This window comes from Hetaerina americana, unplaced genomic scaffold, assembly GCF_022747635.1.
Source record: "Hetaerina americana unplaced genomic scaffold, ioHetAmer1.1.p SCAF_1, whole genome shotgun sequence".
Taxonomy (NCBI): Eukaryota; Metazoa; Arthropoda; class Insecta; order Odonata; family Calopterygidae; genus Hetaerina; species Hetaerina americana.
Genome location: NW_027286069.1, coordinates 26,908,727 through 26,922,316, shown reverse-complemented (window position 1 = coordinate 26,922,316; position 13,590 = coordinate 26,908,727). Strand labels below are relative to the sequence as shown.

The 13,590-nt window shown below is 35.5% G+C and overlaps 2 protein-coding genes across 3 annotated transcripts in view; one reads left to right on the top strand and one right to left on the bottom strand.

The window, feature by feature from the left end:
• LOC139689877 (nonsense-mediated mRNA decay factor SMG7-like) overlaps window positions 1–3,360 on the top strand; it is a 24,359-nt gene extending 20,999 nt beyond the window's left edge. Inside the window, exon 13 of the mRNA XM_071586985.1 lies at window positions 2,519–3,360. Coding sequence (XP_071443086.1) covers window positions 2,519–2,632 — 114 coding nt within the window. The 3' untranslated portion in view covers window positions 2,633–3,360. The remainder of the gene's footprint in view (window positions 1–2,518) is intronic.
• LOC139689886 (casein kinase II subunit beta) lies at window positions 3,332–13,590 on the bottom strand. 2 transcript variants are annotated; one of them, XM_071586996.1, is made up of 5 exons: window positions 13,440–13,590; window positions 10,049–10,230; window positions 9,739–9,930; window positions 7,590–7,779; window positions 3,332–3,837 (listed from the first exon to the last, which is right to left on the bottom strand). In XM_071586996.1, the coding sequence occupies exons 2-5, from the start codon at window positions 10,221–10,223 to the stop codon at window positions 3,729–3,731; spliced, it is 666 nt and encodes a 221-aa protein (XP_071443097.1). In that variant the 5' UTR covers window positions 10,224–10,230; window positions 13,440–13,590; the 3' UTR covers window positions 3,332–3,728. The 2 variants fall into 2 exon arrangements, with proteins under 2 accessions (XP_071443097.1, XP_071443106.1); XM_071587005.1 differs by lacking the exon at window positions 13,440–13,590 and adding an exon at window positions 12,332–12,640.

Here is a 13,590-nt window from a genome sequence, read left to right as displayed (position 1 = left end):
CATATAATTGTTGTCCCAAAAGCTTTTTCCACCTCCCTCTCAGTTTCAATGATAGTTGTCCTATGTGTGGGAAATAAGACTTGACTCATTATCAGCATCAATATTAACCAAAGAATCTTCTGACAGATGGCCACTAATTTATAATTGTAGTGTATTTTGATTTTTTATCATACCTTTGCTGCGGATACATTGAAAGGGCGAATCATTCTATTAAATGATAAAACAAGGTTAAGTGTCAACCATTTTGTAAAAGCATATGTCAGATTCAAATAATGTTCTATTGTGACTTAGAATTCACTTACCATTAAAATGCAAAAAAGAGTGGTAAGGTGTTTAGAAAGTCAATCATTCACTACATATAAAGCATACACTTGCTTTATTTATTAATTTTATAATTTTTATAGCTGGATAAATGGATGAAAAAAATCATCAGCATGCACTTGAAAACTATGTGATACACAACATTCACCATGCACTGAGTCCTTCCAAAGAAAACCACCAATTGGGGAAATAGGAACTTCAAGTTTCAAATGAGAGGTATACTGATAGGCATACTGCTACATTGAAGTCACAGTGTTATACTGAAGTAAAGAAAGTAAATAGAGAATAAGGGCACATCTATGTTACTCTAGGGTCTCGGGGAGTTATTAAGGGCTAATGTCATTCATTTTTTGGTGCGCATTGTAATACAAAGAACCTTACATGGAATGCATCCCACCTGTGCGTCATTCTGTGAGTGTATCCATGCCTTCTTTTTTATGTCTCAATTACAAAACACTCATTTTAGACAATTTGCCTTGATTGTAGAAAGTGGTTGGCCATTTCTTTGTAGTTTAAGAGCGACTCAATTTTGAAATAAAGAATTTCTGTTATTTCTGCTATACAATATCTTTGCATTGTATGCGTATGTTTGTGTTACACACTGAGAATCTACCTTCAAGGTTTTTCCAGTTACATTCTGATGTTCCTGGAGTTGGCTTTCCCTATAACAGTGGAGCTCTAGTGCTAGTAGTTCTATTTTTTCTTGTTACGAAGTTTGGATTTTAACACAAATGCAATGTTGGCAAACCAATCAGAACTTGTGCAGCATTCAGAATTTTCTAACAGTTCCCGCTATTTCATGAATACCTGAAATACTTCTTGATAGGAGAACACGAGAAACTATAGCTTATTCATTTTAACATTTTCTTAAAAAAAATACAACTCTTCTCTCTGATCTGTTTGATGACAGAGATTTAAATTGTGATGAAACATTATCTTGAGTGGTTAAACCATAATTCAAAACAATTACAAAATTTTCACATGGAGAAAAGGGATTGTCTAATGTCTCAGGTAGTTCCAACTCTTCAGAGCTAAAATTCATTATACATATATATTTTTCTAATGAAGGTTAAACAATTCTTCCATGAGCAATTAATTCGCTAGTTTTTTATGTAGCTTGACATACACGAAACACTTGATTCAATTCAAACTCTAAATGACTTGATATTATCAAAAAAATGAAAAACTCAGTATCAAAAAATTTTTGAAGACTTGTAAATGTAGTATACCTGTAGCAAATGAAAGTGGCAGACAATATTAAGATGGTTAAAAATGGGAGAATGACAAGGAAATGTCACTTTGCAAAGTGACTCACACTGATCAGATGCATTTAATGTAATGTTTCTTTGGATAAAATTGTACGAAACTAAGGCATGACACCCCACTTATTCACTACTGATATAATCACTCATAAAAACCCTCAGGGTTTGAAATGGTAATAAAGCAGGGTGTACGTGTCAACATAGGAGACTGTCAGGGTTCATTACTGTTAAGTTTTCATTTCAATATATTGAATGTTATAGAAATAATTTTTGGCCACTTATTGAATGTGAATGTTATCTTTTCGGACTGATCCAAAACTTTACTACCCCTTATTAGTATGTCAGTTATAATGGTTGGTGTTATTACCAAATTATTAACATTCCAAAGATTAAGTAAATGTGTTTTCTAAGTGTAATTATGTGTTAAATACACTTAGTATCTACTTTAGGATAAATAAAAACAGTAATAATAAAAAACCTCTTGTTTAAGGACTATATTGAGTTTTTCTTTGTTAACGCCATAGTGTAAGTTTTTAAGAAGGTTCCAAGGTATATAAATCGGCTATATTAATGGAGGTTTTTCATATGCTAAATGTTATTAGGCTAACTGCAAAAGCTTAAATTTTCCTGATATGGTATGATTTAAGTATTTTCATCAGATTAGGAATCTTAAAACTCAAGACAAGATCAAGCAGGAGGAAGAATTTTATGAAGTATATATTTTAAATTTGTTTATGTCACATTAATGCTATAGATGCCCATCACACTTATGCAGTGAAAGAATTTTATTTTCTCCTTGCTCCCGATAAATAGATGAATACTACATAATTCTAGTAACACTTACACTTGTAATACTCCTCATTATGGACACCTAACTTTTGATTTCTTCAGGTGTTATTTTTTGCACTCTTTAAAAGTACTCATTTGCATTACAGTCCCTGTGGTCAGGTCCTGGGCCATCGCCTTTGGAGCGTCTCTTGGAACAGCAGAAGCAGCAGCGGTCTGAAGGGGGCAACATACCACCACCAGGCCCAAGAGGTGGACCTTGAGATAATAAAGCTGCAATGTGACAGCTTCACTTAATGTTATCTTAAGTTCTGTTCTCCTATTCAAGAAGATGCACTCTTGATTTAAAAAGGTTTCCACTGTAGTGGGCATACCTTGATGAGATTCAGAACAAGGTCAGCAGCTATTAATGCGTTACCCATTAGATTCCTTGTGGCATTTCCACAGTTAAAAAGGGAACAGGGTCCTAATAGTTTCTCAGGAGGTGTGATGTTTTTGGCACCTATGGTAGGAGACTTTGCCGTCCCAATTAACTGTCTCCCTTATAATTTTACTGAAGAGCTAGATTTCACTTAAAATAATTGTTACTGTAACTGCTAAGGGGAAATAAGAAAAGAGCTCTCTGATATAACTGAAAGGTGTATGTTCATGTAAAACAGAATACATACTTATCCATCCTAGAATTACTGGAGATTGGGCCTTTGTATTAGTCTCCTTGTTAGTCCAAATTGCTGACTTCTGAAGTAGGGCAGTGGTACTGGTACTTAAATTTTAAGAGGGGTATATCCATGATTGGAGTAATGTCACATACACGTGGATTCATGTAGCTGTGCATGAGGTGATAAGTACGACATTGGTCAGAATTAAGCGTGCTGTTTATATGCAAGTACAAAAACTTTTGGGAAGGTCCATGACAAGATTGCAATTGTACCATTGTGAAAAGAAAATTTAAAAAAATATAATTGACTGAACAATGCCTTTTATTATGATTTTCGATATTCCTGCAGAAATTTGAGGATATAGTAACAACCAAGTAAGCCAGAAGAAAGTACAGAATGGGGCAAACAAAACCTCTCAATCATTTTCATATCATCCATCCTCTCTAAAATTGAGAGCCAACAACCAGCCCACAATGTCAAAAAATACAGGAAGACGACTCACAACTATAGGCATTCACTGCAGAACTTGTACTTAATTTAAAAAAATGACAAGATAACCTACAATCGGACACCTTAAATGAAATTATTTCCAGAGTTCCACTTTTCACAACACAGCATCAAAATCATTTGGGTATTCCCTAAGGTTTTGACACCTGTGGTAGTGGGATAAGAGGGACGTGACTGCCCATAACACTCCAACTCAGCGTTTCCCATTGTTATAGCCGACAACTCTTAACGGAGCCTTAAAGTTGATGGCAGCCTGGTGTTGCAATTGGTATGCCATTGGATGAATCTTGAATCCATACAAACTGAAAGAAAAGCAGCAAATTAAATTTATTTACTGAATAAATTACTGCCCAAAAATTAGACCCTTCATAATATGTCATAGCCACTATAAAAATACAGTCAGCCAATACAAATGCTTATACCCTAATTTACACTTTGTTCCATTTTCTGAGGGCATGCAACATTATAAGAATACATTTTTATATAAGTTTCAAAATATGTAATTTGAAATGAATAAAAAATACAGATTTGTTATTAAGTAATTCCTTTAGTGCCCTTGCAATTAATCTGTCAAACCAATTTAGTCATGTAAGCTTACATACAATGTATGCACAAAATAGAAAAATATTTGTTTAAATCCTCATCATATTGATGTGCAAATAAATCACAAGTCCTTTTTGGCTGCTGATGTCACAATTTCATTGATACTCTGATCTAAATCTAAAGTGGTTCTTATATAATGGCAATTATGAGCAGAGTGTTTTGCATAAATTATTGTGCAATATTCAGCAACGCTTCCCTTGAGATGACTGAAAAAATGTTTTTTCTTACTTAAACAAATGGGTCTGACTGGCATACTAAAATTTGATCATCTGTAAACCAAGCTAATTTCATGAATTGTCCACCGAATTCTCCTGTCTTATTGCTCTTCCTACCACTGCCTATCCTGACTCTCCATGATCATACTGAGACGTACAAGTTAAAAAAAAGTGGAAAAGTCACCTATAACACAAATCTACTCCTATTTTCTGCAATACATTCATTAATTCTACCCAATTCCATCTATTGAACAAATTGAAATCCAATAAACAAACAAGTACATCCTGACTATTGTAATGCTCCTTTCTAAAGCAACCTCATTACTCCATGACATCATGCTTGCCTCCCCCTTTCTGAACCCAAACATTATCCCCCAAGTAATCATTTGCCCTCCTCTACATCCTCTTATTGACGATCCTGAGTGTTTCTTTAGCTGTAGGTAAAAACAAACATTTTTCTATGGTTGTTGCATACAGTGCTATTCCCTTTTTTTGTGATTGGAACACTGATCTGACAATGCAAAAGTTAGTCAGCTATGTAAGTAATCATTTGCCCCACTCTCCATCCTAATATTGATGACCATAAGAACCACATTAACAGCATGTTTACTCAATCTTATTGTTTTGTATACCTTACATATTGCTGCTTTCCCCTTTATGAAATGGGAACTAACACCGAACTGATAATATCCAAATTCAAATCCTGGCCACATTCCTTTGAATTTAATTTATTGCTCATTCTTTCGTTTTATTTTTGGAACTTGTATAAAAGAGTATTGTGTACAGCAATTAGTTAATTAAGTGAACTTGAAACTTCTGACAAGTAAAATTCCATTTTCTATATTTTTAGCAGTAATTAACTGGTTTAGAATTAGTTTTTGATGGCTAGCTCAACACATAACTACACTGTGCTTGAAGAATTAAAAGGAATGGTAAGTACGGCTGTATGAATACTATGGGAAGAATCAACCCCAGCCGTACTCAGAGTAAGGCTGGGGTTGATTCTTTTCCTAATGTACCGGGCTCCTATGGCTGAACCCAAATGACACAAAATGTCCCTACTATAATTTACAATAACCATCTGCATACTTTCTACTTAAATCCATCCAAAAGGTTGATATTCTCTTCCTCACACTATGTTGCTTTCACAGCATTCTCCCCTAATACCATCCTTTCTTATCAGTATCTCCTGCATCCAATTGCTAAGCCTTCTGAAAATATATCCCAATATCAGTCCCTCTTGCTATGCTATGAATGTCATCCTTAATTTTCCTATTTGTCAATTTTATACTTCTCCATGCCCTAATCTTCAGTCTCCAATCTATACTTACACTCTTTTCTCAATGGCCAGGTTTACAAACCACACAAAACTATGCTCCACATTCAAGTTTTCACTAATATAGTCTTTATATCTTTTCTAAAGGTGCATATTATCAACTCCAGTCTCTTAGTGAAGTATCACCACAATCTTTCCATCCATTTAATAAATTCATTGACATTAAAAAAATATATAAATCTTGTCCTCTTACCTTTTCGGATAAATAGGGAAAACTTAATCGAAAAAATATCATCTACGAGGGTAATTTGAAAAGTCCTCGGAATGGAAGAGAAATAAACGACTTACCTCAGTGAACCTTTTTTTATATTTCAATGTAGTCTCCCTGTACACTGATGCACTTGGTCCAACAATTTCCAAATTCATACCATCTCGAAAATTACAGTCCTTCAGGCCAGCAAAAGAGCAACCTTGTTTGGCCATTAGTTCTTTATTTGAAGAGAATCTCTACCAATTACGGGAAATTTTGAGCTTGGGAAAGAGATGGAAATCTGACAGAGCCGCACGAGGCCCATGTTGTAACAATTCGTATCTTAGTTCAAGTATTTTTGCCATGGCAACAACACTTGTGTGAGGCCATGTATTGTTTTGATGAAAGATGACTTTCTTCCTTGCCGAGCCTGGTCTTTTTTCATGCATCTTTTGCTGTAGTTAGTACAGAAGGTTATCGTAGTATTTTCCAGTAATTGTTTGACCAGTGGAAAGATAATCTATCAACAGTCTCCCTTTCACATTCCAGAAAGCAAGCCATCACCTTCGTAGCTGTACTGCCTTTGTATTCTTTGGACTGTATTGCCTTTGCTTTCTTTGGCGGTGGTGAATCAATATGTTTCCATTGTTTTGACAGCTGCTTGTCTCTGGGGTATAGTAGTGGACCTAAGTTTCATCTATGGCCACAATGAGGGCAGAAAATCTTGTTGGTTGCTCTTAACATGGGTCAAATATTGTTAGGAAATTTCCATTCTGATGCATTTGTGATCCTGCATCAAGAGTCTAGCAGATCACCCATCTAGCAGATAATTTTCTCATATCCAATTCCACGGTTAGAATGTGATATATCCGTTTAGATGGCATCCCAAAAGTTGTTCCCTACATCCCTATGACCATTTTATGCATGTTTGCAATAATTTCTGGGGTTGTGGCAAATTTTGGCTGACCACTGTGGGAACCATCACCTAAGCTGTCCCAACCTTACTTGAACTGGTTTGCCCACTCGGCAACAGTTCAATATGAAGGAGCAGAATCCCCCAGTGTGTTCTGAAAGTCACTAAGAATTTCTTTTACTTTCATATCTTTCTTTACGAAGTATTTAATCACTGTAGGAAGTGGTTCTTTCGGGTTTTCTTCCGCGTGTATCCATTTTTCGGACGATATTTCGCCAACGTTCCAGTTGGCTTCCTCAGGTCCACTTCAGTGGACCGAAAGGAAGCGTGTATCCGAAAAATGGATACACGCGGAAGAAAACCCGAAAGAACCACTTCCTACATCAATAATCTCCGCGGAAGCCTACATGGAATATTTAATCACTGCTCAAATCTCAATTTTTTCCATATACACCAATCACTACAAGGAAACAACAACAGACAGGTGTTGGCATCACAGATAAGGTATTATCTATTACAAAGCAAGAAACTTGCAGTGCTAGCACTGGCATCTGGTGTTGATTCTGAGAACCTTTCAAACTACCCTCATATAATTAAGAAATATTAAAAATTCTGAAATTAAAAATGATGACCCCCTATAAAAAATTAACCACTTTATGGACACTGAATTTTTATGTGGACACAAAACCTGTGGATAAAGGCTAATTACCAGCCACATGGGCCAGAAATACTGGGATTCCAGATTTTCTTTTACATGGATACTACTAGAGGAGAAAGGCACAAAATGGACTTCTTACCGTGGCACAAATTGATTGCTTGGTCGCTTTGGTCGGTATTCTGGATGAACCATGAAGAGCATGTGGGGGAAACCAGTTCCAAAATATGCACCATCAGTATGGTGATGACGGGAGGACTTCGGTGTATATACATCCATACACTTGGAACAATAAGATTTCACCATAGCTTCTCCAGGCACATCTGAGAGTCCTAAAATTAGAGAAATATAGCAAGTTAATTAAGATAAATTAATGCATTAAATTAAGAAAAATATTAATCCTTAAATGGAATAAACCCTTTTTGATTGAAAATATGAAATTATTGATAAACCCATGTCCAATATAATGAACAGACAAAAAAGATAATGGTTAAGGCTTTCGGGCATTTCTCCATATCACCAAGAGATACCCTGACCATTGAGGATTAATGGTGTGGGAACCTCATTTTATTTTATAACAATATACATTAAATACATAAATCAAAGAACATTTTTTAAATTTCTTATCAGTTGTAACAGTAAATACAAGAAATGGGAGATGTTTGGCTTTACCAGTCCTTGAGATTAAAACCAGTAGACTGAAATCAAATTGCAACAAACTGTGATAGAGGGGAGAACATTAAGCAAGCCAGTTAGTGGGAGGAAAAAGATAGGCACATTGGATGGAATGAAGGGGAGGAAGAATGCAGAATTTTAATGCAGTGTTTGGTGCCAGGTAGTGACTAGTTAGGTTAAGCTAGGAAATACAGCAGTGTTCAGTCTACGTCCATCCGAAACCTACCCTAAATTGTAGGCTAATAATAATAACAATTTTTTATTCAACATAGTCTCCTTTAAGGCTTACACATTTTGTCCAATGCATCTCCAGTTTGTTGATCCCTTCCAAATTATGCAAATGTTCCAACTATGCCAAATAGGCTTTTTTTCCGCAATCATCTCCTCATTTTAATAAAAACTCCTTCTGGCTGCCATTTCTTCATATTGAAGAACAGGTAGTTGTCCAAGGGAGCCAAATCTAGAGAATAGTGGGGGGGAGGGGAGGGAGGCCAGAATGAGTTCGAATCATAACTCTAACAAGTTTCGTGACCACAACTACAGAGACGTGAGCTGGTACATGTTGTGATAGAAACAGAGTTTGCTGCAGATCAATTGTAGATGTTTTTCTTGCAGGTTGATTGTAAAACAGTCTAATATCAACATATTGTATGCACCTGCCATTGTTTGACCCTTTTCCAAATAGTCTTTGAATATCATTCATTGTGAATCCAAAAAAAAAAAAGAGTTGCCACAACCTTCCCAGCTGAATGAATGGTCTTTAACTTCCGAGGTGCAGATCCCCTTCTAGGAACCCATTCCTTGGAATATTTCTAAGGATCAGGCATGTAGTGGGATACCACTGTTTCATCCACAGTGATGAAACAATTCCATAAGTCCTGAGGACTTCAATAATACAGCAGTAAACTGGCCTTGAATCAATTCACACGACTTTGCTTTCGCTCAACTCTGGGCAATCATGCCACCCATCTTGCAGATAGTTTTCTCATATCCGAATTCTAATGCAAAAATCGCAACAGAATGCTCTTAATGCTGAACCCCTGGGATAGAGAATCAGAATGCATCCCAGAATTAGAATCAATCTTCAATTTTTGAAGTACTTGATCCAGATTTCAGATTCTTGGCCTAGAATTGAAGACTAACAGAATGGAATCGATTACTCACTGGTACCATCCATCCCTTGTCACCATTTAATAGCCCAATTATATCAAGTCAAAATGGAGATGACTTCAGTTGATGGTTAACCAACTTAGTTCCAGAGTTATAAAGCCCGGTTAAACTGAATTAAAACTTCAAGCTTTGGTTAAAGCCAAAAACCTGTTTAAGAATCACCAGTAGGTAAAACCAAACCAACAGTTAAAAGTACTTCTCAACTTAAAATGGCATAACAAGTACATGAGAGGATGATTATGGTGCATAATGGAAGGTTATCCTGTTAACTCTTAAGTCACCCAATGCCATTCTTTGAAATGCATCCAAAAACACAGTGTGCTCATGCATTATTATCTCTACTGAGGAGATGACATAGATGATGCACAAACTATGAGACATTACAGGCATAGAAATCAAATCAAACTCTCAGTGATAGTATTAAGATATTAAATCATGCAGCTTACCAATTGGAAGAAAAGGCTGGCTTTCACAATACACCCGAGGACAATGTCCAAATTCTCCGTTTTGATACTTTTCAATCATTTGTCCTATTCCTCGATTGGTAAGAATATACCGTGCATGTATAAGACCATAAAGCAATTCAGAGGCTTGTTCGATCATGTCAGACTGGGCAGGATTATCATCCAGTTCATCATCTTTAGTTAAGAGAATTCATAATTAACATTTAATCAATACAAAATTTACTGATAGGCAGCTATAATAACTTTAAAAATTTCATCAACCACAAAAAAATTATAATCATAGCTAACAAACCTGGCTCAATATCAAGAATCATATCCACTGCATGCCTGTAATGTGGTACTTGTTCATTCAATCCAGTGAGATTAAACTTATCTTGGATATAATCTTCATCCACTTCACAAAAAAACTCATTGCCTCTAAGTCCACAGAACCAAGAAATCCATGACACTTCTTCTGAGCTACTCATATTGTTGCTAGATCAGAAAAATCAGAAAATACAACACTAACCACAGTGTATACAAATCCTTAAAGAGATTGGAAACAATGAAGTAACCAATGCATATCTCTAATTTGAATAAGCTTATCCTGAAAACTTTGCCATCTTGTAAGATGACAAGTTAACCCCAATAGTAAAATAGCTGTCTTCTAATTCCACTCGGCTATTCCACCGGGTAAGTCTACATTCTGGCCAACATTTCCATTTTCATCTATGGCATCACCTTCATGGCACGAAACAAGTCTTCAATTAAGCCTGGAAGACGATTCCCAAGTCGAGGATCAAAATGTTGGCCAGAATGGAGCCTCTCAGCTTGTGGAAGACCCAATAGGAACTTCTACATGCAATAGATCTCGGTGCATGGGTGACTACAAAAATGATACATCTTGTTTTCTAAGGACCTGTCGGAGTTAGATTGAAAGCATATCTTCCATCACTAGGAAAAACAATGACTGCTAAATGAATCATATAATTACCAAAATGAACTAGAGGTGTTGTGTCACATTGCTTCTAATAAGTATGTTCAACATAACAATATTTCTGAGAGGAATGCAGTAATTCTAGCATTTTTACAAGATATTCTCAAAGAAAACTTAATTGATGATTGATTATTCTACAGTAATTTGAAAAGTTTGTATCCATGAATGCCCATTGTGATCTTATTTGCATTTTAACCATCCCATTTGTAAATAAATGTGTTCCTTTCCTAGACTATTAACCATAGTGCCATTAGGAAAACCAAAGCCAGTACATTTTCTCTTTCCATAGCCCAATTATGACATAATTTAAGAGGGATTTGGTCATACGACATTTTTAAACAAGGTTTACAACAATAAATAGCCTATTTAGCATTAGAATTAACACAGTCATTATTTCTATATTGCTGTTTCATCATTACCAAAAGCCTTAACAAATATGCTTTATGCTATATGACTTGCAAGTATTATTTCAGATATTTTAATAATATTATTGATTATAGAATTATCAAGAGAAACTGAGATTCTTTGACCAAGAGAAGTGGATGTGTTCGCAATGAAGTACCTAGAGTTCCAATCATATATACAGCCAAAATATCCATTTTCATGGATTATCTTATTGATATTTCTAATTATAGCACACATTTTTATATTATCTGCCTTTCTCCCAAAAAAACATTTTCCAAAGGCTGATATTATGTAGGGTTTTATTTAATGTATTTACTGAAAAGTCAATTTGTTAAATGGTCATACTCTGGGCCCATTTCTATTTCTTTCAAAAGGAAACAGTTAAACTCTTGTTTCAGATTTCCTTCCACCAAAGTTGATATCATAAATTCAAGACACAGGCAAGCATCAATAGCCATTTCATTATCGGGCTTTTCACAAATAGGAATTTATTAGTAGTGATTTTGCTTTCATTGAGATTTAGAAATTTTGCAGACAGAAAATTCCTTGTATTGCATCATTCCCCTTGGCTGCTATTCAAACCCATTTCCTACAACATCAAATCAACCAATGAGCGAAGGATGACTCAGTAGCTTAAAGCATTCTGCCACATACCAAGGGTTCTGGGTTAAAACTTTGGTTAAGTTTCATAATTTTTACACAGAAATTTCTCCTGTTCAACGCATATTAATAGCTAACTAAAGTTAAAAAATAACTAATTAAAGTGAATATCATTGCTCTCCCAGAGTTCTTTGAACATTAATGATGTAGCCTGGAAAATTTGTTTTAAAAACAAGAAGTTTTAGAAGGTGGGCATTTTTTAAACTCCACAACTTGGCTACTTATCTCCATTAAATTCTATTATGATGGATATTCTACATGCTTAACATATATTTTTTAAACATAGCTTGGTTCATGCACTGCATGGAAAACCTGCAACCTAATGTAGGTGTAAATAATAGCCAAATATTTACATACCATTTCTAAGGTATTGGGCATTGGGTGACTCAATGTGCTGAGGATGATAGCATAATTACCCTTTGAAACATACACAGCAAAATAACCGACTCCGAACAATTTCTTAAAGATTCAAGTGCGTTTTAAAGTCCTTTAATTGCATGGATTTATGGAAATAAATTTTGTAGAACTTATTACCAGCTGGCATTGAAGAATATACATATCTGAAGACTTTCAATCACATGTGGGACTGTTTCCAGGACTTGTAATTCAACTTGCAGCCCGAAGGTAGAGTTCACCCAGTACTAAGCCCGACGGTGTGTGAAATTCACTCGTAGGGTGAGGTTCCAATTCCTTTCCCTGTGCCGGTTATGATTTCCCAGGAAGGCCCGGTATCCGAAAAATCACATAGCTTGCGCGGAGCTGCAGGTGCCTAGAGTGCCTCGCCCGGGAATCGAACCCAGGTCCCTCCGGTCAACAGTCCAACACTCTACCACTAGACTATCGCGACCCACACCCATTATAAAATTCAATACGATTTATAATACAAATTAAACAACAGAGATGCACTAGTCTTCGTAAAAAATCAATTACTGGAAATTCCCCTTTGGCACAAATTCATTTAGAAAATAATGTAAGTACAGAAGTGTCAAAAATATCATGCTTAACAATTCTATCAGATACCAAACAATATTATAGACAAATAGAAAAGGTTCAACAATTTAAACCTAAACATTTAATAAACAAATTATAATATTTCATAGAATAAATTTCATTTTACCCATAGTCATACATGACCACTTTTCCACCAACACAAAGACAATTATATATTCTGTTCTACCCGTTCTTAACAAATAATACGGAAAATAAATAGTAACATCCACGAATTGGATATGAATACAGGCAAAAAGATTTCATGCATAACATTTGAACGGCAGAAAAGTTTATCAACTTAACTTTGCAATTGTATCTTCAACGGATGGCTTACGAGTTTGAAGACCAGCTATTTTTAATGCTTCCCTTCTGCCAATTAGACTGATGTTAGCCATAATAAACCACGCATACCCACAGCAAAAACTTTTGAAGGTAAAATCTGATTTTGAGCTAAAATAAACCGAGTTTTCCTTAATAATTCCTACCCGCCCAACATGAGCCAATTTTAAAATAACTATATCAGCTAAAATATAGTAGCCGAGAGTCGTGAAATTATTCAAAACGTGTAAGAAATAATATAGGTCCTATAATTACTGGAATAATATTAATGTTTCCAACTATAGAGACGATACCGACTTCTGAATATACTCACCTAATATGTCATAAGTTACGCTGATTTTACTCTTGAAAGTGATGTCGTCAAGTTTTAACTTATTCGCTCTCCTCCAATGACAGAGCGCGAAAATCGAGCATCATTGCCAAACTTGCGCATACTAGTTGAGGCATGGCGGAATTTCCGATAT

Excerpts from the sequence above, each read along its gene's own strand:
- LOC139689886 (XM_071586996.1), bottom strand. The coding sequence starts at position 10,223 with ATGAGTAGCTCAGAAGAAGTGTCATGGATTTCTTGGTTCTGTGGACTT. Across the intron at positions 9,931-10,048 it reads GATTCTTGATATTGAGCCAG|ATGATGAACTGGATGATAAT; the intron begins GTTTGTTAGCTA and ends TCTTAACTAAAG. Across the intron at positions 3,838-7,589 it reads AGCAATCAATTTGTGCCACG|TTTGTATGGATTCAAGATTC; the intron begins GTAAGAAGTCCA and ends CTTTTCTTTCAG.